This window comes from Zootermopsis nevadensis, unplaced genomic scaffold, assembly GCF_977971745.1.
Source record: "Zootermopsis nevadensis isolate Lab colony 2312 unplaced genomic scaffold, Znev_1.0 Znev_ptg000010l, whole genome shotgun sequence".
Taxonomy (NCBI): domain Eukaryota; kingdom Metazoa; phylum Arthropoda; class Insecta; order Blattodea; family Termopsidae; genus Zootermopsis; species Zootermopsis nevadensis.
In genome coordinates this window covers 17758193-17785131 of record NW_028259142.1, presented here as the reverse complement: position 1 = coordinate 17785131, position 26939 = coordinate 17758193, and the positions used below count along the sequence as shown (strand labels likewise).

The 26939-nt window shown below is 35.7% G+C and overlaps 3 protein-coding genes across 14 annotated transcripts in view; 1 reads left to right on the top strand and 2 right to left on the bottom strand.

The window, feature by feature from the left end:
• Positions 1-7204, bottom strand: part of app (Palmitoyltransferase app) — a 28264-nt gene extending 21060 nt beyond the window's left edge. For 4 of the 7 annotated variants that reach the window (XM_022079207.2, XM_022079208.2, XM_087346668.1 and 1 more), the window contains exons 1-6: positions 6663-7204; positions 6414-6574; positions 4512-4670; positions 3572-3709; positions 1814-1968; positions 887-1004 (exon numbers count right to left, since the gene is read on the bottom strand). In XM_022079207.2, the coding sequence (XP_021934899.1) occupies positions 887-1004; positions 1814-1968; positions 3572-3709; positions 4512-4670; positions 6414-6574; positions 6663-6901 (970 nt within the window). In that variant the 5' untranslated portion in view covers positions 6902-7204. The remainder of the gene's footprint in view (positions 1-886; positions 1005-1813; positions 1969-3571; positions 3710-4511; positions 4671-6413; positions 6575-6662) is intronic. The other 3 variants (XM_022079209.2, XM_022079212.2, XM_022079211.2) reach the window with 3 other exon arrangements.
• A 1-nt stretch (position 7205) lies between these two features.
• On the top strand, positions 7206-13004 carry LOC110837280 (transmembrane protein 242). Its single transcript, XM_022079215.2, has 3 exons — positions 7206-7452; positions 8339-8577; positions 9578-13004. The coding sequence occupies exons 1-3, from the start codon at positions 7308-7310 to the stop codon at positions 9722-9724; spliced, it is 531 nt and encodes a 176-aa protein (XP_021934907.1). The 5' UTR covers positions 7206-7307; the 3' UTR covers positions 9725-13004.
• LOC110837279 (protein regulator of cytokinesis 1) lies at positions 9725-21181 on the bottom strand. 6 transcript variants are annotated; one of them, XR_002545638.2, is made up of 9 exons: positions 20934-21167; positions 20691-20823; positions 19535-19755; positions 18179-18326; positions 17060-17218; positions 14626-14811; positions 14369-14473; positions 13639-13771; positions 9725-12717 (listed from the first exon to the last, which is right to left on the bottom strand). XR_002545638.2 is itself a non-coding variant. In XM_087346670.1 (9 exons), exons 2-8 carry the CDS (start codon positions 20792-20794, stop codon positions 14417-14419), a joined length of 918 nt encoding a protein of 305 aa, XP_087202796.1. In that variant the 5' UTR covers positions 20795-20823; positions 20934-21181; the 3' UTR covers positions 9725-13771; positions 14369-14416. The 6 variants fall into 6 exon arrangements, 5 of the variants coding, with proteins under 5 accessions (XP_087202796.1, XP_087202797.1, XP_021934905.1 ...); XM_087346670.1 differs by adding an exon at positions 20293-20339 and having other exon boundaries at positions 9725-13771; positions 20695-20823; positions 20934-21181; XM_087346671.1 differs by having other exon boundaries at positions 9725-13771; positions 14626-14808; positions 20934-21178.
• Between the last annotated feature and the right edge of the window lie 5758 nt (positions 21182-26939).

The following is a 26939-nucleotide window of genomic DNA, read 5'->3' as shown; positions in this document are numbered from 1 at the left end:
CTGGTGTAAATATTTTCTAAGAAACATGCTTCAATTAAAATTTAATCATCATTAGGCTCATTACATTTCCTTGTACATAAATCTTGCAAAATAATGCAAATATGTGTAACTAAACTGAGCCATTGTAATAAATATTGTGAAATGGTTCATTGTGCTAATACTATGCATGTTTTAAGAAGGAATTCTTTTTTTTAATATTACATCACATCAGATCATATTGGAGTGTCATGTTGTGGATACAGTTATACTGTTGTTGCTGTTATCATAAATGCATGTTATATTTTACTTTAGTTAGACCTAAGCTTGAATATGGTTCCATTGCATGGAATACCTTATCTTCTACTGATGCCAGCAAGCTCAAGCGAATTGAGTGAAAGTTCTTGGCCTTGTGACAATCGTTTCTTTCCTCAAATCCATTATAGTTATGTGAATTCTTTAGATCACCTAAATTTTCATACCTTAAGCACTACAAGCACCACCACTTAGATCATCTGCCATTTTCACACAACAAAGTAATATATGTATAAGCACTATGCACTTACTATAGGTGTAGATATTTTTACTATATGACATGTTTCATACACACCTTCAGGCTACCACCTATGCAACTATTATGCACTTTAGCAGTAATATAAAGTATGTTTAAGTTATAAAACATGCATCTAAAACCTTGTGAGAGCAAACATCCATACAGAGTCCATAAATAATTACATTAGTTTACAGGCATACCTCGGAGATTTGCGAGTTCGGTTCCAGACCACCGCAATAAAGCAAGTCACACAAATTTTTTGGTTTCCCAGTGCATATAAAAGTTATGTTTACATAATCCTCACTGAATTAAGTAAAATCTGAAGCCATTACTATCACCTTGTGATGATTTACTCACCAATAAGACTTGGAGGTATGGGTCCACATAACACATAGAAACAGTTGGAGCAGACATTCCCATGACTGTAAGGATTAAAAGTTTCTTGACCTCGTTTACTACTGAATGAACCTTTGATCTATGAAATAAAATACATCAGTTACACAAAATATACATTGTGAGTGAAGCAAAGGAACAAAAAATCACTTTAATATTTTAAAAATTAGCATTAAATATGATGCCACCATATGTATTACTAATAACTCAGTAGAACCCATAGATTCTACAGCTGTTAATTCTAAAATCACCACTGGACCTGATCCTCAGAAAATTCCATCTGCCTCCTGTCCACATATCCTACTTCCCTATAAACCATCCTAAAGGTATTCTATCTCATTATTAGTCTTTAAATTAGCCACCTTTAAAAATGTTTTTCAATTAAAACTCTCACATGTTTTATATATACCATTTATGTAATTAAGATCCAAATCATAAGCCAGAGATTTATGCTAACAAACACACTACAGTGAAACATACTAGTAACCTTTTTTTTTAGTTTTCTTTCCTCCCCTTTTCTATTTCCTTCCTTTTTTACTTACCTTAGCATCCAATAGCACAAACTCTGTTGACAGTCAGATTTAATTCTTTCACATTTGTGGTATTACTGTCCAATCACAAATGAATTTCCAAAACCATAACAAAATTATATGTACACAAATATTCAATTTTCCATTAAGCTCTTGTTTTTACTTCTGTTTCTTTTCCAACACTTTTACAGTTTACATAATTTTACAATGGCAGTCACTGTACATTCTCAGACCTACAGGATGTTTCTAATAGAGGCAGGCTTCTATTTAATGCAAATGGTACTTTAGACACAATTTTACTGTATTAGAAAACCCAATCATCTCTTAGCAACAAAGTGTACACTATACATATGCTACTCACATCCTCATTTGTAGTTTGGTTTGAAGTGGTAAGGTATGTGTGGAAACCGGCAAGTCCCAAAACACTCCAGACACTAAAGAAACACACAACTCCAACAATCACACTTGGAGGAGAATCTTTCACAGCCTCCAGAAATGGTTGATCTTCTCTTGTAACTGTCACAATGAAAACAACATGTAAATGTACTTATGAACTGCAGTATGAGTAATCACTATGTGCGGGGGTCCAAAAATAAACAGTCATTTAAAAAAACTGATTTGTCCACAGTATGCTTCATATAAACAGTTCTATAGAGAAGTTTAATTGTTAAAATCAGCAACAGAAATAAAACATTTTTAATTACATTATGTCCCTTACATATAACACAATAATACTCCTAGGCTAGTTTTTACACTGAATTAAATCTTACACAGTTAGCACCAACACTACACACTTCAATTACACAAGAACTTATTGTGCTCCCCTAGATGCATTTTCTTGACTGCATGTTGCCACTTGCTGCTGCTTTACCACACCATACCACTACCACTACACAAACTTGCTCAGTTCTCATAACTGAATGAGGTTTACATATCACACAGCAAACCTTATATCTTCTAGCATTGTAAGATATAAAGGTTTGGAACTTGTCTCTAAAATACTGCACCCAGATCTAATCAGGGATCACATCACACATCCTCTGTATGAGACTCTACTTCTTACACCACAATACCAGATACTTGGAGAAAAATATTTAGCTATCCACTCCTTTTCAATCTCACGTTGTTTCATTTAATATTTCTCTGTAATAATTCCCCTTTATTTTTAATCTTCATTTCATTTGCATTTAGTCTGTAGTTTTCACTGTTGCTCTCCTTGCTCCCCCACCTAGTATCAGGGCTATTTCTTCCATCTCTCTCCTTGTTCGCTTGTTCTTGTTTTACAGGTTACTCTCATTAAGCACTTTCAGTATTTGCGTTTTTGCATATTCATGGTTTTATTCCAGTAACATGAAGTACATCAATATCCTACCAGTAGCTTATCATGGAATGTGATGCAGATGATAAGCTTAGCATCAAAGAATTCTGATGCCAGTTTAACATCAAAATGGTGATTGGTACATATTTCCTGTTTTAGGTGTTTCATTATATGTGACAATTTACAGGACTGAATCCTGTGTATAGGAGTCAATGCATTTTAATTTTTATTTATTTATTTTATTTTCCTTATTTTGATTCTCTTAACTTTGCTCAAATCTTGGATCTATTTATTTATATCTCACTGTGTATCTCACGTATTCTCTAGTCCATATTGCCTTATAAGGTCCAACTTTCTCCCACTGGTTCTCCTGCTCTGCTTATCATCACTCCAGGTCTCCCATCTCCCAATGGTCCAGCTAGGGCTGTCCTTTCCAACCTACTCTTGTATCTACTACAACTATTACACATGCAACTTATTCATCGCCCTGATGATGAAGACAGAAAGTTACTGTGAAATGTAGGTCAATATCTATCAGACTACATAGCGCTACATCCCACAAGACAGATATCTTAATATTACATTACATATACCAACCTCAACACATGGAATAAACATTTAAGTATTATAAGTAAATAAAGAAAACACTAAACAGCATGATGAATTTGGGTCAGAGGACACATTTATGGATGTAAACAGCAAAATAAATGTTATTTAAAAATGAGTACCAGCACATCACTGCATCAATCAGGATTTTGCTAAAAATCTTGTTTTTCTTAAACATCTATGTACTCAACTTACGAAGAATGAGATGTGTGACTGCGCATGCGAAGATAAACACACACAAGAACGCTAGAGATATGATGAACATGTAGAAATATCGATAATTTCTCTTGCCAACACAGTTGCCTACCCATGGACAGTGATGGTCAAATCGCTCTGCAACAACACGAACAAATATTACAGTCTCATTGTTCTGTGTTACATTCTAATCACCACGGAAAAGTACCACATTTGCTGAAATTTAATATGTCCAAACACTTGTACCCGATTTTGAAAGATACACTGAAGAATTCCTAAATATAGTAAACAAGTATTTATGCTCCATACTTTTTAAAATTATTTAATGACTTACAAAATCAGTGAACAGATTTCATGGTCAGCTTTTCATATATTATTTGGAGAAAACAGAAGAACATTACAGGAACAGGTACTTGTAAACATATATGGAAGATTCAATATATACCTACCCTGATTGACTAATGAAACCTATCTGGCTGTCACAAAAAATCACCAAAATCAAGACATATATTCCACAGTCATGAAGAATTGAACATGATTCTATTAACACTGCGCAGTCCGCTGGCAAACCAATTAATCACATACAGCCTGCAGCACTTCAATGTAAGCTAGAACAAGCAGATGGTGCACTGCAGGTTGGTTACTACTAAACCTACCATGCATTCAAAATTTCTCATAATACAAATTTCACATGCTTAACTAAATACTTTAACCAATATCTGTTATCTTACACATAGCATATGCCTACCCTACAATGTAGTTTATTCATCTGACAAATTAGCACTGATTCATCCCTCTCTTAAAACTACCTCAAAAACAGAGTTTTTAAACAAGAAAGATGAGATGGGTGGGACTTGAAGCAAGCATGTGAAACAATGATAAAAGGTAACAATTAACAATACATGATAAAATGTAATACAGCACTTAAACTGAAACTTACCAACACAGTTGTCACACAGACTACAATGCGATGCTCGAGGTGGTCGGAATATCTTACACGTGTAGCAATATTTGAGCCTAACTGGTTGTCCTCGAACCAGGACATCCTTTGTTCTTGGTGGTGGGCGATATGTAGGTGAGTTGGCACTGTTTGGAACTTCTGACAGGGAGAAATTCAAAATTAGCATTGAGATCCATAGACTGTAACATACATAAGAATGTCCCTGTTCCTTAGTAACTGGCCATGAAGGCATACAAGCAGCAGCTTCATACTCTGGCTCCTTTATCCCTGGGGAAAGAACTCCCAGGAGACACCAGAGTTGTAAACTAAATATTACAATGGTTAGGAGACTCAACAGTTTCCATTTAAATATTAATCATTGTTTGTTAGTTTTAATATCAGTATTATCAATAACAATTTTAATTCTTAGACATAACATAATTAGGTTTATGTTATGCTGAGATGGTTTAGTACTGTTCAGTACACTATCAAATGTTAAATCTTATAATTCTGATAATATTAATAGCAATGTCTAATCATGTAGATGGTAAAGACAAGACAATTCCTGCCCCTGCTGTAAATCTTTCCATCAAAACAAGAGCCCACATTTCACAAACATACAAAACAAATGATACAATGACTTTAAATTGCGATTTTATGGGTTATGATGTTCTGTAGTCTTATAGGTGATATAAAATTTCACCTCCAACTTCATTTTTACCCTAAAGAATGAGAGGAAGGTTAAAACTTGCTCCAACAATGAGGCACAACAAATATGGTTTTGCAATTCCACCAATCACCCGATGACAAAAACAGAATCAATTTCTAAAATACTGTAGTTTTAAAACCTTAGATGCTGGATAAGTCCTAAAGAATACATGTCACCATCACCAGATAACCTAAAACTGCTCTCATTTGTTGTTTGTAACGTGAGAAACACTGACAACAACATTAGTACTTAATAATCAATCTTTCTTATAATGTACCGTTTTGTACCGTACGGCAGAAATGTGTTCCAGTTATTATGTTACAAGTTCCAATTATTCTTTAATTGTACTGTGCAGAAAAATTACATGCTTATAGATCTGAAACTTCAGTAACACTATACAACATATAGCTGCATTCCTAGCACCACATATGAAACTAAATGGTAAGAATTCAAGTACCTTTGCTGATTATGTCTTGACATATTCTCTTCTTTACATTATACAGAAACATTTTAAATACTTAGTGAGACAAAAGGGGGGAAAATATATTTTATAATATAAGAAAATCTGTGGTCTGTGTTGGCCATCTAGGTTTACTAAAGCAGTAAAATCTGGGCTGTGAATGTACCAAGAATGGGAAAAAAAAGAAATACAAACAGAATTTCTAAAGGAAAACTTCTAACAAAGAGATAACCTGGAAGACTAAGAAGGAGATAGAAGGAAAACATTAAGATGGATCTTAAGGAAATTGACTGTGAGGATGGAAGGCAAAAGATACTGACTCAGATCATGTCTAATGACAAAGATGTTGTATTACAAGCATTGAACCTTCTGGTTCTACTACCAGAGAACTTATTAGCTACTTCGTTAAAACACTTCTGTAAGTTTCTGTAGGATTCTGAGACTACACGGATTTCCATACATTACAATAAGCACTCAGTGAACCCCTAGTATTCATGGCTTCTGTCCACTTTCTTGCTCTGACATGTTGCATCTTAATGTAAGTTTTTCATAATACTGGCTAAACAGTTAATGACAAGAGCATGCAACACCATTTTCACTTTTAGTCTCAATAATACTTACAATGTGATACTTCACCACAACAAATTCAGAAGGTTACAGAACTGTTATGTTTGCATAAAATTCATTATAAATCTTTAACTGCCACAACAATAAATCCAAAAGAAAAACCTACCAATTTGTTTTTCAGTGTATGCAGCTTCATCTGGTGTAGCCCTTGGAATAACACCAGGGTCACTAAAGCTGGTTCTTAATAATGCTGACATGACGAACAGAAACAGCACTCCCCCTATTACTGGAATGGCAGGTGTTATTTGAATTGCGAGATATGGACAGCTATAATGAAAGAATAAGGACTGTAATCAGATAACAGAAGCAGAGAATTACTGCTGCAATATTTTTAAACACTGTACATTACACTTACTCAAATGCAAAGAAGAGACCACTAGTCCCCACTATAAGGCCAAGAGTCACATAAAACACACCAGTTTGTGGGGCCATCATTATACGCCCATCACAACAAAAGCGATTCCTTCCAGCAAATAATTCCCATTTCCGTGTAACATGCGGCATTTTTTCAAAATCTTCTAATCCCTGGGAAGACCTTCCTGGTGGGGATTCCGTATGGACAGGGTGGTAAAGGTAATCAGGGTCTTTGACCATTAGTTTTGCATCAGGATTTTACCAAAGTTCTTTCAGTGACACTCCAAAAGAAATTATTTTGGCACACTTCTTTCAAAATTAATTCTAGAATTAAGAACTGCTGCTGTTTCATGTTAATTCTTTTTTCATCTTCACAAAATCTGTGCATCCAAAAGCCATTTTAATTTCAATTATTATGGTACACTTAAACTAAACAAATTTTCAAACGTACACATCCGATTAATCCCATTAGACAGTAATCTTATCACGTAACAAATTTTACAGCGCCACAAACAGCGAAGGCCGAACGGTGAGTCAAAGAAACTAGAAAAATGAAAAGCAGCAAGCGAAGATGTGGTATTCGAGCTAATAGTCAGTACAAAAAATAGCATCACAGATTAAACCAGATGTAACATCATTGCTATTGATGGGCAATGTAGCCTCGTTCATATTCACAAATAAACGTAACGGCGAATATGGTATAATGGATTCTTATAAGAAAGTGCTTAACATTGACAAAATAGATTGTCAGTATAAGGATGGAGAAAATGATAAGAACTTTAAGTTTAAAGGTACTTAGGTTATGTCTCCAGCTAACATTTATTTCGTCTCGCATCTTAAACTGAAGAAGGAAATGGAGAAACTCATTATTTTACACGTAAAAGAAAATGCATGAAAGTTTTACTACTTGTAATGCAGCAGTCGCAGTGCGGTTTGTTTGTTATAATTTTCGAAGACCGAACATTTCGGATAAAATCTGGTCTTATCAAAGTCCCTTTTGACAAAGAATGCATAGACATTCATCATTGTACACACACACGTGAAAAGACACCCCATGTGCAGAGTACCTTTAAATCAGTCTATGAGACATGCCCATCTAAACACCCATGTGTAACTAATCATGACCATGTAAGGTTAATGTATATTGACTACGTTCAAATCTTATTTGGGGTTAATGTATTTATAAGGACATGTCACAAAGGTGAAGTGTTTCGTTTGTATATAATCATTTTGATGTGCATGACGGAATAGAATAGAGTTTATTTACATTCCATAGATCCTTCGTAGGCCGAAGCCGTGGATGTAGAACGTCATATAAATTACATGTTATGACAGCTACAGTATTGCCGCAAAAATAATTACACACTAAAGAATAATGACAATGCCTACATATATTTGTAATAGCACAGAATTTTTGGTTGAGGTAAATTCTTTTATGGAGTAGGACTGATATAGGACATACTCTTTTAGTGCTGACTTAAACTTCTTCTTATTGTAATTCTGACTTTTATATAGTGGGGTGATTACTGAATAGCTTGATTCCAATATAGCAAACTCCTTTTTAATATTTACTGAGGTTAGTGTTTGGCACATGCAGGTTATAATTGTATTGTACTTATATTGTGTTAAGCATCACAATGCTTCATGGGACATTTATAAAACAAATACTTCTTTCAGCTGGTATTTTCCTTGCTTCTGTTGCGGGAATATCAGCATTAGTAGGTTTTGGGACCACGATAGGCTCAGTAAGAAAGAAGGATCCCGCCTTCTTCAACAAAGGAATAACAGGTACCCGAGAAATGACTGAGACAGGGGCTTCACTTGCAGTAAGAGCCCTGGGCTGGGGTACTCTGTATGCTGTTGTAGGATGCACTGTTTTCTTCTACTCAATCTGGAAACTAGCAGGAGTAAATGATGTGAGTACTAAATAGGGACAGTAGTTTAGTCCATAATTTGCCAGGCCAGAATAATAATCCCTAAATTCAGGGAATGATAAACAGTTTTCAGGAAGTCCCTACAAATCAGGATAGTATTTTTATTTATGCAAATATGATCATGACATGAACCTACAACAGGAATTATAATTTTGTTACAAGCAATATAAAAAATAGACCCTACAGCAGCAATCATACTGCAGATGTAATTTTGGGGACTTCACCTCCACCATTCCACCAGTGAATTGTATACCTTGAAAAATGATCACAGTTGTTTATTATATTATGGACATTCCACTGCATGCCCACACAAAAGTTTTGTATAGAAATACTGTCCCCCCCCCCCCCCCCATTTGAGTGCTTTCTAAACTGCACAGGTGTTATAAGCCTTAAATTGGAGGATGAGTATGATCATGAACTGGCCACAAAAGTCATTGCCTATTAATAAATGCACAATCCCAGTATTTGCCTGGAGGGACAGAGAACCACAAAAATCTAAACAACCTGAGTAACAAATAAGTGATATTGTCTGTTTCAGAAATATTACTACACAATCAAAACTTGTAATATACATATAAATGAACTAAGTAACATTCTTTGAAAATGGTGTAAAACAAACTAAATTAACATTAACATGGACCTAGAACTGCAGAAATTATATAGCACCATATGAGATTGTAAATAAAGTCATGAATGGTAAGTAGGTAAGGACTTGGAAGGCAGTTATGTTATGTCCTCTGTGAAGGTAGGCCATTGTTATGGTATTTGCCTGGACACATTGAAAAACCTGTCATAATAACTTCTAATTTAGCTGTGATTCAAACTAATTACCTATGAAATACAAGTCCACTGTATTACCACTACACAAACCTGTAGTAATTATTATATGAGCCATCATATGAACTTGTGTGAAACACATGTCTGTAGTCTAAACTGATTGGCTGTAATATAATGTATTAAAATTCTGATTTTTTCTTTCCAGATGAAAGAATTCCGAATGAAAGTTGGTTCAGCAATGCCTAGGATACCTAGGAATGACCCGCCTCAAGGACGAACTGAGTTTGCAGGGCTTACTGATCTTCTAACTTACATTTCCACAGATGAGGAAGTAGAGTCATCTGAAGACTAATTCAGAATTTCACATAGTTTATTTGTAAAAAATATTAATGTTGTCCTTACATTTTGTATATGATGTATTAATGTATACACATACACAATGAAACTGAAGCTCACAACGCTTACATATTACCAGTCAGAACATAAGCCTTTTATTATATGTTTATTGAACTGTCCACAAAATTGATACATAATGGGAGACCATCCACAAATTTCATCACCAAAATCACCACATAATTTTCAAACAAATTTTATATTCAGGGGGTTTAACACTAAAATTATACAAAAGTTGGGTAAATTTATTTTGGTGTATACTGCATAATCATAATGCCCAAATTAAACTTATGAAATTTCCCCAAAATCATTGCAATATACAAAAGATTAGTTCATAACATTAAACATAGTTTATAATTAAGGTGAACTGGTGAATACTTAAGCAGTTAGCTTCACAATAGATTTAAGCCAGTGTTTTAGTCTATATAGGACTAGCAGGCACTATAAATTACTTTTACAACTTAATCACTCATTACTGTGTATAATAGTTATACATGTTTCTATTAAGCTAAATTTATCTCATTGGTTCTCATAGATTTGTACCAGCAGTAAAGTAAAGTAAAGTTTGTCCCACTATACGCCATGTAGGCGCTTGGGGGGAGTGGAGGTATAGCTCCTCTCTTCCTTGACCTCGGCACTAGATGGGGGTGAGTGGTCAGCGTCACGCCCCGGCCGGCTTTACCCCCGGGAAAGGACCCCGGTACCCATTGTAGAGGAGGCTGGGTGGGCCCCAGAGCCGGTCTGGACGCAGAGGCTAGAGGAAAAATCCTCTGCCCCCGTCGGGGATCGAACCCCGGCCGTCCAGCCCGTAGCTAGTCACTATACTGACTGAGCTATCCCGGCTCATAAAATATTCGCAGCAATTAACATATAACATTTTCATACAGAATTTGAAATGTTTTGTTACAATGGTTCATCAGTAATGATCTATGCAAAAGCTAAATATAGGTATCATGCAGCCACCACAAAGTTTCAGGATTCTGTAGCAATATGCTGTGATTATTATTAATACTATTGACACACATCACAAGTCCATATGGTTGCCAACTTGGTATTAGCGAAAGGGAATTAAAAAGTACAAAGTCAGGTGGTCTGTAAGGGGCATGATATTCTACCTCATAAAGTTTTATGAAAACTCTTCACTTAGTTGAAGAATTCTATAAGCCCATCTTTCCCTATTAAACAATGAGATATAGCAATCAGCAAGATAGACATATAGACCACTGATAACGGAAATCATGTTATGAAATGGCTGACTATGAATAAACTGGGCTTCGATTACCTGTAGGGGCAGGAGTGTTGTCTTTGCCACCACATCCAAACCAGCTGTGGGGCACCAGCCATGTTTCCAAAGTATCCTAGATGCTCTCCTCAGTGGTAAAGTAACAGAAGTGCAATACTGATCACTTGCCTCTGTCTTGTGCCAAGATCTAGAATGGGCAGTTCTTTATGTACATAACCCCTATATGCCTCTGTTGTGTGGAGCTTAGGCACAGATGAAAGTTCATATTTACCACAAAATACTGTTCACTGAATATCATCGGTCTTCCATTTCTCTTCTATAAAATCAATATGTGAACAGAACAGTGAATTTATGTGGTCCACAGTCAATCAAATGCTCAATCTTATCTCACCTGTTTTTCACAGAATCAAACTTTGGCACACATTAGGATTATCACTTTATCTGACTTTTAAAATATACTATGAAGAATATACATACTGTATTTGCAATAATCTAAAATATTATTAGCATCTCATTAAAGAGGGCTTCATCTCAGGTAAAAGCTGAATGTATAACTAATTGTTACACATTTTCTTATTTAATGTCTAGGTCTCTGAAACCAGCCTTTCATTTCATGTCCACTATCTTTATTTTGCTTTCCCTCATTGCTGTTCAACATGAAATGTGCAAATTTCTTTTATTTCCTGCCAAAATTAAGCACAGTATCTTTCCTCTGCTATGGCATGCAGTAATTTCAGTTATCTACCAGTAATTGTGAAGTAGTGGTAACATATTTGCCTACACTTACACAGTCTACATCCAGTTATCTGACAAAACTGTTTGAATCTGAATTTTTCTTTCAGAATTCCTCACTCTTCTGATATGCAACAATGGGAAGTTCCAAGCTTCTCCAGAACCCTGTGGTACTTTATTGACAACATAATTGTTGTCAATATTTTTTGTTAAATAAGATGGAAAACATATTATAGTAATGCAGCAGAAATACTTTATCTACTAGCTGCACAACTAAACACATTCATCCATACTTTTGGATCAAGGCCAAGTGTTCTCACCACTGGTCTGTTAAGATGAATGGATGAACATCTATTTGGATTCTTGTATTATAGTATATCTCACCAGTAACTTGACAGAAAATACTACTTTCTTGCATAATTTGCAAATATTCATTACACTTGCATACTCCTTAAAACTTCATATTTTATGTAAAATCAACCACATGTTTCTGCCACACTGTGACACACAAAAACTGTACAAATAAAAAGTGTGAAAATTGATATGGTAAAAACAGTATATAATTATTTTCATTAAAATTGTAGGTTGTTTTTCGAGTAAGGTATCGAGTTGAATACAAGAAGTCAAAGTTTCATGTCACTGATGTTAAAGTACATTATTTCATTTAAATTCAGTGCTGTCATAATAAAAACAATATTTAGCATGCTGACCATGATGATGTCTCATCTGTTTCAACTAAAAGGAAAGCTAATTTACAAAGTTAACAATAATCCAATTGCACAAAATCTAGAAAACAGGTGTTGTCCTAGATTTCATGTGAATGAATTATCACCCAATTCACACTAATTTCTCAGACTTAAAGACAAAGAGCTACATTTACATTTAATATAAGTATTTAATACCAGTGTATTTAAACCCAATTGAAAAGTAAAACTTCCTCATATTTCAGGCATGTGCATAATTGTTACTGTTATGGCCTGTAAGGAGAAAAAGAGATACAAAATTAAACATCTATAAGCAATCACTGATAAATTTCTTAGGTTATGTTTCATCTGCATAGGTTATGTCAAATGAGATGGGAAGATCATGAATAATGTGTATTGTACAATCACCAGTTCCAGTTACAGAACCACACAAGAAATGAGATTCTGGAATCATGTTTGGAAAATGGTATATAAAGAGCTTGGGCTATCTAATTGTTACCTACATATATGTACTACAATTTCAGTCAGTAAACAAATATATACATTTGTGGTTTACTTAACAGCACTGTCAGTAGCTCAGACTATACAGCATTGACGTATCTGTCAATAATACCATGTTTTCTCGAATACCCCACCCAATTTTTTCTTTAAAAAAAAGAAGTTACCAAAAATAGGGGTGTGCAGCTAACTAATGACGAGGTCAATAATACTGCTCATTCCAAGTGCCATCGTAATTTTCATGATTTCTTCTTCCTTATGCATACCCATATGCCAAGCCACATGCAGCTGCAGTGTATGGATGGATATTAACATTAATATTAGTATGTGAGGTTCCGTGCATGTGTTCTTCTAAACACGAATACTAAAGGCGTGCATTTACAATCTGACAATTAGAAATATGTTAATGAAGGCTGCATTAAAATCTGGAGGAAGAATAAAGAATTGGTGCTGTAAAGTAGTGGTGGTCAGAAGGCTTTTCATGGCCACAAAGTGAAATATTCTGAAATACAAGAAAATATTCACAAATACATGAGAAGTGACAGTTCAGATGCATAGTATCAACTGAAATTAGTTAAAGGCCTTAGCATTGTTAGAATTTAGAATCAAAGTTACAAGACAGTCCAGGGATGGATGATATTTTGTGGGCAAGAAGTTGAGTGCAATGGAGAAGAGTGATTGTAAGTATATTTTTACCTTGATCTTGCATAGTTTATGTTTCATTTGATGAAGTAGGATTTGAGTACTGAGACAATAACAAAGCTGAGACATTGACACACACTACTTTGATATTGTGCAGTGTCAGATCCTGGAAAGTATAAGGTTGTAGCTGAAATAAACAAAGAACATTGTGTTCAAATTTCAAGTTACCATGTAATATGTACACTTCAGGTATATTTTAGTACTGCAATAAATTCAAATTTTTTCAATTGTATCTTTTAAAAATGGAATGTATAACTTATTCAAGGGCTTGGAGTATTCGAGAAAATGCAGCATTTACTTTCCATAAAAAAATACCTTGCCTGCTTAACTGCACTCATGTGATTAGCAGTTTGGCATGAGAAAGTAGGCAGACCAATGGGAGGCCTAGTTATGCAAATGTACTGCATGCCATTATAAGCATAACCAGTAATGGTGCACATGAAAAAAGTAACCTTGTAACTAGTGGGTCTTTATTTCCATCATAATTACATTTACCTGTTTACCCATTTACATAAAATTTTGTGACTAGGCTTATCAGTTTCATGTTTTATAGTGGTATTAGCTCCAAGTGGAAATATTACTTTATTAGAGGGAGTGTTTTGACCATCAACTGTCAAAAGGAGTTAAAGATGCTTGCCCTCCCACTCTCACGTTCAGTCTCCTTTAGCACAGGTAAGATATCATAAAGTAACAGTAGTACATGAACACTATGTATGAACAATACCTGTATGAATCCAAACTGAAATGGTTTGGAGTGAAATACAAGACTGTGTTAAGGTTGTATGACAGGAACATTAACTGTCCTCTCAATCAGCTTCCGTCGGACTGGCTGCAATCAAGGAAACAAGTACAGTTTGTAATAATGCAATGCTGTCTTTAGTTATCTACACTGAAAAGGCATTACAACACCTCCAAATGGATACAGAAAGAGATACAGCCTCCCTATTACTCATTCACTCTGGGCAAAAACTAATAAGTTACCAAGCGAAGTTTTGGACCACAGACTTCACCACGACGGGAGCCAAGTTTGTCACATGATGCTACCCTTGCTTGTTTAGTCTGCACTGCAACTGGACTGGGTGGGTTATCAAGTTTCCTTTTCAGTTTGGATATTGAAGTTGTCATCTTAGCTGCATTTGAAGGAGCACAGCAATTCTCACACTTCTTCTAGCGGGAAAAAATAAATAAATAATATATATAAGTTCAGTAACTTTTTTAGATTGAAACTCATGCAGTCTGCTTCTACAAGATTTCATCACCAGCATTTCTTTCTTATATCTTGATTTATTAACAAGACTGATAAAAATTAAATAATTCAACTCAATTCAATTAATTTATTTAAGTGCTTGACAACAGCCAGGTAAGGCCAATAACAGTCAAGCACTGAACAACATTACAGGATAAAATATAATACAATGATTACATTCATTTCAATAATAATAAAAGTAAAACATTGCAAATACAAAATCAAACAAATGAAACTAAATATAAAAGTGTATCATATTAGTAATAATAATAATTAAATTCCAATCCTTTATTGAGGGATAATTCAAAAGAAAATGGGCTAATTAATATGCCTAAGTAATATAATAATTCAATTCATTAATACTAAAAGAACAATAAACAATAAAAAACTAGAAAAGACTTACAAGATTAAATACCATAAAATATAGTCAAAATGAAGAATTTTGAATAATAATAATAATAATAATAATAATTAAATTCTTTATTTAATGTACTAACCCACAGCTGCTATAGCCAATGACAGGGCAACACAAACAAACAAACAATATACAAAGACAACACAGAAAAAGGAAGAAAAAAAGACATTAAAAACTTAATAGATAACATAAAAAGCAAATTTACAGTACAAAAGTAACCAATAAGATCCACTCTAGGTATTATCCCTTAGAGAATAAGTGTCATCAAAAGAAACATTGATTATACCAAAAATGTCCAAGAATGTACAAACATAATTAGCAGCAATGACACACCTGGCTGAAGGACTGTGTCTAAGCGCACCGCACACGCAAAACGTAGAAAATTCTCTTATTTGCCTTGACGGCACACGAATACCAACAGTATCCATAATGGAGTTGCAATTTATTTTCCCCTTAAAAACATGTGCAGTTTCATAATTTGTACTTTCCAAACATTCACTTTCAGTCAAAACCTCAAACCATAATTAAATCTGGCAAACTTAAGATCCCAAATGAAATACAAGAAATTAGAATGCATGGTAGGGACAGCAAGAACTAAAGAATAATAAGTACACAATGTAGTGATACATTTGTATAATTGCAGGCTCAGACTTAAATTTGCCTGATGCAACAACAAAGTTCTGAACAGTTATATGTTCTTTTTTAAAGTGTTTGATACATAATTTGTTAGTATCTGAAATTTGTCTCAATATAAAATTTAATATGCCTAGCTCCAATGGGAAGGAAGGCCAAAGCCCACACCAGGCTGTTGCACCGAGGAAGAAGAAGAAGAAACTCTTCAAACAAAAAACTAAATGTAGATTTTCATGGCTACCATCTTGTTGCTTTACATTCTACCAAAGAATTATCTCAAAAAAGCTGCATATTTTTAAGCCTTATTAACAGAAAATACAAGATCCCTACTAAGAATTATATACACACAAATAAAACACCTATTAGCAATGGCAATAATATTACTAATACAGTATCCTATACTACCAGTTTAAAATATTTTGTTTTCCCACCTGATTTCTAAGAACCTGAAGATTAAAGTATACAAAACAATAATTTTGCCTGTTGTTTTGTATGGGTGTAAAACATGGTCTCTCACTCTGAGGGAGGAACATAGATTGCAGGTGTTTGAGAATCGGGTGTTCAGGAGGAGAGAAGACAATGGGGCATGGAGAAAACTGCATAATGCTGAACTTACAAATTTGTACTCCTCCCCCAGTATTGTCAGGGTGATTATGTCCAGAGGTTTCTTAGTTTTTGAAGCATGCATTTGTGAGCAGTGAGTGACCAGCCCACTGCCTCTGCACGATTTATACTCAATCTTGATTTTTGTCTGCTAGAGCCATCTAGTAGAGAATTAGGAGAGACATGGGCAAGAAATGGCCACTGAATTTTGCTTATGAAACATCTCATTCATGCTCGTAAGGTTCTTTTACATGCCGAAAATCTATGACACGGGACTGCCAGCTTTGCTTCCCCTCTGAAGGGAGTTGTGCTACAGATTTTTATCACCCTTAAAAATCCATGGACCTCAGCCGGGTTTGAACCCACACACCTTGGGTCCAGTGGCAAGCATACTAACCACCAGTCTACCGAGGGCGATTTTGAAAGTTATTAGCATGCTTAATACCTGCAAATGATTATGCCAATCTCATTTTTCCTTAAAAAGAAGAAGGCAAACAACATTTTTTTATTCAACTTACCCTGGCACTCTTAAGTGACTTCTGATTCTCTTTATGCAGCTCCTTCTGATGTAAAATCATGTCAGAGAAACATTTTCCATATATTAAGAATGGTCTTCCATGCTCACGTTCAAATAATTCTGTCTCCTTCTTTATTAGTTCTTCAAGATGTGGTAAATCCTGATGATATTGAAACAAAAATTAAAGTTATTTTGTGTATATTTACAATACTAACTAGGAATGAAAAAAGGAGATAAGGATGGTGGCATCCACACAATAACACCACAGTTTCAAAACACAGGTACATCTGTAGTTGTGCACAATATAGAGATGCAAAGTGTTGAAAAATGCTAAGAGCTGAAGGTAACAAATCTGTGCACACGCAACAAAGCATAAACAACAAAGGAATAAATATGAACATTTACTGTATGACTACTTAGTTCATAAAGTTATATATAGTGTTGATAAGCACGTTGTTACTTTTATGAATTTAATCAGTTTTACCAACACTTCCATACTAATCTTAAAACCTTGCATACCACGCAGTGTATTGATATATAAAATCATGCATACAAACAAAACTATTTACATTTTGAAAAGACACTTAGTGCCAAATGCGTTTCGACATCAAGGTCATAATTGGTGGCAAACAAATTAATTCATATTAAGTCATACAATTCATAAAACGATGGTTTGCTATAAAGCATAAAAGGACACACTTTATAAAACCATACTTTATGTAATACCACACTGCACGTTAACTACACAAGAGTTGGTGTATTATCTAAATTGAGTTACTTAGCTTTATGTAAACTGGCCTAAGTTGAGGTTTGTTTGTATGCATGATTTTATATACTTCCATACTACATATGCAAATCAACAGACACATATTTTTTCCACGGTTGACCTCAGCACTAGATAGAGGTGAGTGGCCAGCTTTACGCCTTGGCTGCTTTATCCCTGGATAGGTCCCATATCTGTTCTAGATGTAGAGGCTTAAAGAAAAATATTTCTCCCCTGCTCAAAAATGAAGCCCAAATGTCTAGACAGTAGTGTATCTCTTTATATTCATGTCATGTAAGATTTCGGTGCTCTGTTTGAAGATCGTAGTTGATTAGTATAGTTAGTCCTAACACTCACCTTCTGTGCAGCCCGCCTGTCTCTCTCTTCTTGCAACAATTGAGCACCTCTATTTTGAAATAATCTCTCTGGATTATATAACTGTTTATCCATGTTCACTACACGTTCCCATGTGTCCTGGTGTTTTTTGATTAGAAGATATAAAGATCTATTGCAAAAAACTTTATATGAGTTTCATAAAATCATTAGGGATATTAAAATATTAATTTTAGTCATATATAAATGAACCATTAATTTTACTATGATTGTTAATTAAAATATACAGTATTTGCATATTAACAGCTTACTCAAACATGGTATCAAAAGAAGTTACAATGGTACTGTGTCAGTAAGAAAATACTACTTTAGATTAGTCTAGCTTTAGTTATGCTAGCTGAAGATTATAAGATGCCTAGCAGAAAAATAAGGTAGTATATATTTTACTAGCATACCGAAAGCTAGCAAATCTTATAAAACTATTTCAAGTCAAATGATAAGTATCTAAATTTTTCTTGTGCAAGCAAAAATCTGAATTAAAAATGTACAAATTATCTTTGTGTTCCTAGAAAACATTGGTTGTATGAACAATGTATGACAAACTTAAGACCTATCTGGTGCCAATACAGACTGAATATCAATACCTTTTTATATACTAAGAAATAATCACAAGAGTAATAGAGTCAAAATTGTGGTTTGCAAAGCAATGTTTGGTAAGGATCAGCTGTACATATTTATATTAAAACAAATCACAAAAAGTAAAACTCTGCAGTGCAAGAATTTGAAAGCATTCTGATAAAGTTATGTCCTCTTGGGTCCTGTTATAATGCAGCATACTTTCATTCAAATTCAGCCTTCAAAAAACTAAAATAGTCATTTCACAATGTGTCAAACATTCTTAAGTATTAACTACCCATAAACTACATTAAATGTAGGACCTCATTATTAGGCACTCTCAAGAATGTAATCTGTTCCCTAAAACAATATGAGAAACATTTCCAGCAAGATTACTTTGTGTCAATGGAAATGTAATTCCAGAGAAATTCAGAGGGTCCCTTTTAAATTAACATAATGTAAGGGATATATGAAATAACTTTGCCAGTTGTTGTCTATGTTTAAGAAAAATATTCAAACTAAAAATGGACATAGGAGGATATCCGGATTAGGAAAATCAACTGTAAAGGGAGGAAGTGAATTCCACTAGCACAAGATTAGATCCAATTATGATCTTTGGCATTGGTGGTGTTGAACCTTTGGGTATTACTGTCAGTCAACTGAATGTGTTAATGCAACTTAGTTCAAGAGTAATGTCTACAGACTGCAATACTCTTATGCAATATGAAAACAGACTAAGATATCAGTAATAATAGATGGACTTACTCATTTCTATAAAATTTTCTTTTCAGTCTTTCTAATTCTTCTACATGGCAACCATACAGTTGATCTGTGTAATTTATTGATTTATAATCCTCAAATTCTTGTTTCTCATCTTCACTGAGGAAACACTTCTCCCACCAGATCTCTATTTCAGCTCGTATATTTTTTACCTCATACTTCAATACACTGAGCTTTCCTTCATGTATTTTTTCTTGCCAGAAAAGCTGTAACATTAAAATGTTAAAACCAATAGTCCAAATAACAAAAGAGTATTCCATTGGCAGTATCATGAAATACCATGAATACCACACATCTCTTTGCCAAAACTTGCTAAAATAAAGCCCATTTTAAATAGAACCTGTTTTAAACAGAACTGTCACCTCTGTTAGAAAATTTCTTTGAACTGCAATAATTGACTAAACATAGATGTAAAAGCATAAAGCTATGATTAAAGCACTTGACTCCTATGTGGGAATAAGAGTATTAAACAAACATGATAATTTCTTCTTATTACCTCTAATAAACAGAAACTGTTTAGTGTGGACACAAAGAGGAAAATAATGTAATAGTAAAGAGCCTGCTTCAATGTTTAATGCTTTCATTTCATATAAATCTTTACTAAATTTAGCTTCCTGAAGTTTATATGACAAAGACCATTCCAGTCATAACTACAATCATGTGTTTTGAATTATATAAGGAATGTATGCAAATTCTGTTCTATTAAAATGCTTATCCAGGTTTTTTCTTTCTTTTCATCTTACCTGTGGTGGGCTGAAAGTCATCACAGTTGAGTGATGTAGTGGGAGATCTGCATCCACCAAAGAAATATTTTTACCATAATAAATCACATACAAATATTTGGAAGAGAAAAGGTTAACATGTCCATGTTAAAATTCCAATTCTTTTGGTTACTGTTTAGTAAAAACTATAGTTAACAAGCAACGTTTTAAAATAAAGATGAAAAATTAACCAACAAATTTTTTAAAAGAAAATTGTGCAAACAGGCACTTGTAGAAGAGCATGTTAGACACACTTTGCTTGTAACTTATCTGTTAAAATAGTAGGGTTTCATTCCATGGTATAGTATGTTTGCTAATTCTCATTTTGTATACCAGTAAATAAAATAGGCTATTGATTAATGACTGGATTATATCTATACCAACAGTTCTTGACGAATTGCTGCAATGTTTTTACACTTTTCATCCTTGCTGAGATTTTCTTTGTCCCAACAGGAATGTAACTCCTTAAATGCCCGTTCAGCATCCCCTCCAATTTCTTTCAGTGAAGGCAGCCTTAAAATAAGATACGATTCAAATAATGTACAGAAGAATCCATATTTCAGCTTGACAAATAAATATAACACTTGATATAATTTAATTACAGTTCAATGAGTATCACTTACCATGGGCGTGACATTTTACTACACTCAAATGTTCTGCATATATCACAGTGATAAACGATGTAACTTCTAAAATTTCATTTAACGTGTCGCAAAGATTCGAAATCTTATCTAGATCAAACTACCATACATCCTTTCTTTTTCAAAATACGTATTAACCAATCCTAAATAAAAATTCAGCCAATTAAGAAAATAACGGGCAAAGTGTTGATTGGCTCATGACATACAGAACACCAATCGAGCATCATTCAAAGATAAATACATTAAATAGAATTTTATGCCTCGTAAAAATATATAAGCTTATATTTATACGAAAAATCGTATAAATAATTATTGTATTATAATACAAAAGGCAATAACTTTCAAATATACTCTTAAAAACGCCGATGCCACCATCTCTATAAATCACTACCTACATCTTATGTTGGCTATCATGTTCACTTGTTATAATCGATATTGGTTGTATTAATCGATTTGGCTATCGAAACATACGTCGACCGAATTCAAACTCTGGTCCACAAGGAAAATTATCAAGAGTGGTAAAATTACTTTCTGAAAGAAAGTTCAATATTATGTGAAAATATTAGAAATTATTATAATTTTGTGCATGTATATTATCGCCTGTACTCTGATTAACTCCGCGACTCAACTCGGTAGGTCCCGGACCGGGATTCCGCGTTTCAAATATGGGACCAGAAACTACGATGATTGATGTTTTTACTGTGTCTTCCTTAGTCTCTATAAGTGAATGACGAAATAGTACCTCATATTATACCCCGACCGATCCTTAAATATTCCATCCAGTTGATCTTTCAGTAATCATCCTATTATTCAACCAGTGGCGGTTCGTGAGTCTGAGCAGTGGTATTGCTGCGAATGGGGGAAAAATCAGAATATTTTTTCAACACATGACATTCCAGGACGTCTCCAGAACTTCTCCAGGATTTCTCCAGCAATTCTCCATGACCAATAAAATACCGCATAAACTATCCAGGACTTGTCCTACACTACCCTACGACTTATCCAGAATTTCTCCATGACTTCTCCAGCACATCCCCCAGACCACCCGATGAACACGTTAGATAATCTCCAGGACGATCTAACCTATCGCAAAACAAACAACCTTATGTAACCTAACTTAAGCAACCTAACATCACCTTAGCTAACCTAAGTAAACCTAACTTAATCTAACCCAACCTAACCTAACCAAACCTAACCCAACCTAGGTCAATACATCGCATCCCAATCCAATGTAACTTATGCCAATCAAACAAACGAATCCAAATTAACCGACCCGCATAGGATAAAACCAACCGCCGATTTAGGACTTCCACATAACCTTCCAGGACTTCTCCAGCACTTTTCCATGACCAATGAAATTCCGCAAAACTATCCAGGACTTGTCGTACACCACTCTAGGATATATCCAAAATTTCTCAGCACTTCTCCAGCATTTCTCCAGGACCAACGAAATTCCATATAAACTATCCTGGGCTTATCCTACACCACCCTACGACTTATCCAGAATTTCTCCAGGACTTTTCAAGGAATTCTCCAGGACTTCTCCAGCACATCTCCACGACCACCCGATAAACACGCTAGATAATCTCCAGGACAATCTAACCCAGCGCAAAACAAACAACCTTTTGTAACCTAATCTAAGCAACCTAACATTACCTTAGCTAACCTATATAATCCTAACTTGACCTAACATAACCTAACCCAACCTAACCCAAAACGCATCCTAATCCAATGTAACTCTTCCCAATCAAACTTAAACGAATCCAAAACATCCGACTCTTATGGAATCAAACCCACCACCGCTTAAGGACTTCCTCATAACCTCTCCAGGACTTCTCCCTCATTAGTCTAGGACTTACCCACGATTTCTCCAGGACTTTTCCAGGATTTCTCCAACACTTCTCCATGACCAATGAACTTCCGCATTACCTGTCCAGGACTTCTCCGGCACTACTCTAGGACTTATCCAGGAATAGTTGTGCAGTTTCTCAAGCGTAAAAGCGCTAATGCCATTTTCAGGGAGACCACAAGACTGCTTCCAGCAATACATATAATGCATCGTTGTATGAGTAAGAATTAACACGTATATCTCAAGCGTCAAACATATAAGGAATGCGAGAGACGAAATAAGACTTCTCAGTTTCTTAAAATGACTATGTGAAGACTACGATTCTTGAAAATTGCAATTTTTCTGCTTAAAGCTGATTGGAATTAGCACAAATTAGACCTAGGTGTTGGTAGCTGTCCGCGGACCAATAGTTCAGAATATGTACTCCATTAATAACATCAAAATCGCTGTTTTTTATTGAGGGCGGACCGTTTATAATATCTGAAATAAGTTGTTTTTAAAGTACGGATAACTATCACTACGTCTGAGAGAAAGTGGTACATATAAGGGATGTCCAATATGCGGCAAATAGACCACATGCGTCTGTCAAGATAACATCAATTCAGCCAGGTAGGAACACAAAAGAAATGTTAAATGTTCAAGAATGAATAAGAAGACAAGTAATAAGTTCAATAAGACCTTCTCGGGCAATCAGCCGAGTTAACTGGTTACCGTAGTAAACCGACGTTTCGGGAACAAACTCTGTCCCCATCTTCAGGGTCTCAAATTCAAGTAATAAGTTGCCTTCAGAAAGAAATCTGTAAATGGGTTTCGAAAACTCACTATCAGTTTTTCACGTCCGTACGTACGTAACGGCATCTAAACTACGGAATCGATTGAAACGAAAGTTGCGGTGGTAGACCTACAAAAGACGTAGAAAGATACTGTGCCAGTTAGTTATTTAGTCAGTCAGTGAGTCAACAAGTTACTTTGTCAGCCTGTTCGCACAGCTAGCGGTTATAGACAGTACAGTAGAGAGCATACATATAATATCTGCAGGTTTGCTTTACTAAAAAATAAACATTTGGTAGGAAAAGGTTGATATTGTATCGTACTGAGTCATAGGCCACCATGCGAATACCACACTACAAGAATGAGGCCTTATTAAAGTTAGCGTATCCTTGGAGTTAATTTCTGAACTTATTTTTTATAATCGCCATTCCTTTCTTTTTCAGAAACATACATTCTCTTAAATTGTTTTCATTTTTAATTACTCGGGGACTCTGAAATATTTTGTAGAACGCCACAGTTAAGTGATCAACATTACTTGCTTCGTATTAACGGTTTCGAATCTCCAACTGGATAACGGCTATAATATAACAGACAGAGGAAATTGTCCAAGAACACCTTTAGGCAAACTGGCCGAGATGTTCGGTAATTGATCTTCTATCCTTCAGACAAATTTCCGTTATATCTAAAATAGGCCACGGTCGTTTTGTTTCACGTCCCTTTGAATTTATAACTGACTCTTGAGGTCGAAATGCGTTTGGCATTAATATCCTACGCACTGGTCAAGCATGTATTTACATGGCAGAAATGTTCCGACAGCTATTGGACTCTAGCACGACAAAACGGCATATACGAGGTGCGATTGAAAGGTTTCCAGACTGCGCGTATAAAAACCCGTACACTTATCTCAGGTATTAAATTCATCCATCACCCTCGAAGTAGTTCCCCTGGGAGTGAACACAACGATCCCAGCGCCGCTGCCAAGCCTGGAAGCATCCCTGGAAATCTTTCTTTGTCAGCCTGTCAAGCACCATCTGCGATTCTGCCTGAATCTCTTCTATCGTCTCAAATCTCCTTCCCTTTAGCTGAATTTTCATCTTTGGGAAGAGGAAGAAGTCACACGACGAATAAGGATGGTGTGGGATGACGGCCATGGTGTCTGAGGCCAAAAACTGCCGAACTTTGAGGGCGGTGTGCGCTGGCGCGTTGTCATGATGCGTCGCATGTGGAGTTCTTCCTTTAGAATCAGCTGACAGGTCCCATAGCCTATCCCAACAATGTCGCACAAGTCGTTGATGGTACGACGTCGATCTTCGTGAATGACCTGCCGAATCTTCGTAACATTTTCGGGCGTTGTGCTCGAAGATGGTCGTCCAGAACGCTCGTCATCATCGACAGAGGTTCGGCCATTTTTAAAACGTGAATGCCACACAAAAGTTTGTGCACGACCCATTGCGGACTCCCCAAATGCTTTCTTTAGCATTTCATAGGTTTCCGTAGCCGTTTTGGCGAGTCTTTGGCAAAATTTGATGCACACGCCATTCCGAAATCGCAGGAGGGTCGGTGTAATGCAATACCAAATCGCCCGTAACTAAGAAACAAATGCTAATTCGATGATGCCGGCTGGCACACTGATTCACTATGAATGTAGGCCGCACCCCCTAGCGGCAGAAGCTCGTACTACATCCGGTTCGCCCTCTATTGACACAGTCTGGAAACATTCCGATCGCACCTCGTAACATACCTCTCAGTCCTCTGTTATCTGTTGTCCTTGAACATACGAACTTCCTTTCCTGTTCATTCTGGTGCTAACACGCGCTTAGAAATTTTTTTCAGCCCCTCTAGGGAATGTCAGGGCAGTACAAGGTGTCCGAAGTAACTCAGAACCCACTTACCAGCAAGCGACGGATATGTTCGTTCGCTCCCTGCTGCTACGACATGCTGTCGTGGCGGGTATCACGTTAAGTGGGACACACTGCTTTCACATTCTTACCTGCAAACATGATCATGCTCCATTTCATTAAACGCTGTATTACTTGCACAGCGGAATTAAATAATCTAAGAATTAATCAAGCGATTATCGCCATAATCGTCTCTATTTGAGGGATCACAGTGTAATTGCTTCCCATGCTTTTAAAACACGGCTTTAGAATCGTGGGAAATAATTATCCAAACGATGTGGAATCAGAGCGTAACGAAGCGGAAATCATGTGAAAACAGAATAAAAAGTTCTGGAAAAATTAACAATTTAGATATACATGCACGCTTATGTTCATGGTCAACTCAATACGTAATTCCACGTGTCTAGTTCCGTTGAGTAATTACCCACCACAATCAAACCGAAATCTAAATACAAAATTCAAGGACTGTTTTACAAATATCTTACCTTTCAACATTTCAGGACTCTAAATTTAGTGCCGTTGGTATACCTTCTACGTATATCAGTAACTCAGAGGGCCGTCATTTCGTAATTAAATCATAATTTAAGAAATATCAATAGTGGTGTGATGTGTGATACTAAGTTTCATAAAATTCCGTCAGTTGGTTAAAAATGTATTAGGGTGGACAGGATATGATACCATTACTTATTGATATGTCATAACCAACATCTACAACATTTAATCTACAGTTTTTAACTGTTAAAGCCATCGTTGCCTCACATGTTTTGGCACTACTGTATCATCTTCAGGGTTTTTTTTTGTAGTGTTCTGTCTGACGACAGGTCCATATGAACAGGATCCTTCCATCCTTTTCTCGGACTGGGACCTGTTCATATACGTTCTTGGCAGATGATCCAGAAGTGGTTTGCCATTGCCTTCTTCTGTGTGTGAATGGAGTAATTGTCGGGATGCCACGGAGAAACCGGGGAAGCCCCCGGAGGAAAACTCCGTGTTGCCTAGACCACGGCCTTGCCCAACACAAGTTATAAATTCGGGCACCGCCGGGAATCGAACCCGAGACCCCCAGGATTACAAGGCCAGCGTTCTAACCGCTAGACCACCGTGGCTGAGTTCAGGGGTATATCACATATTAAAACTATTATAGATTTACGAAAGTAAGTTCATTTCTAAAATTTTATATAAGTGGCTTACTGCAGTTTGAAATAATATGTTAAATGCAGTAACTTATACACAGTCTTATAAATTCATCTACAATTCGTAAACTTTCAATAGTTTTAATGTTTTGTACCCTTGAAGATGGCGCTATAATGCCGAAACATTCCTGCTGAAAGGACATTAGGAAGTTGACAGCCCTTGGCCAGACGGCGAGCAATGCTGTAAGCCAGAGTGGCTAGAGAAAGTTCCTACCTGTAAAAGAAATTTCACCAAACTAAACGAAAGGCTGTGGAAGTTTTCCAGTTGACTTGCACA

Bases quoted from the DNA above. Each gene is read 5' to 3' on its own strand.
- LOC110837280 (XM_022079215.2), top strand. From the start codon at position 7,308: ATGGGCAATGTAGCCTCGTTCATATTCACAAATAAACGTAACGGCGAA. The intron at 7,453-8,338 runs GTACTTAGGTTA...TACTTCTTTCAG, and splicing joins TAAGAACTTTAAGTTTAAAG to CTGGTATTTTCCTTGCTTCT. The intron at 8,578-9,577 runs GTGAGTACTAAA...TTTTCTTTCCAG, and splicing joins AACTAGCAGGAGTAAATGAT to ATGAAAGAATTCCGAATGAA.
- LOC110837279 (XM_087346670.1), bottom strand. From the start codon at position 20,794: ATGCTGAACGGGCATTTAAGGAGTTACATTCCTGTTGGGACAAAGAAA. The intron at 20,340-20,694 runs GTTGGTATAGAT...TGGTGGATGCAG, and splicing joins GCAGCAATTCGTCAAGAACT to ATCTCCCACTACATCACTCA. The intron at 14,812-17,059 runs GTAAGTTGAATA...TTTTCCCGCTAG, and splicing joins AGTCACTTAAGAGTGCCAGG to AAGAAGTGTGAGAATTGCTG.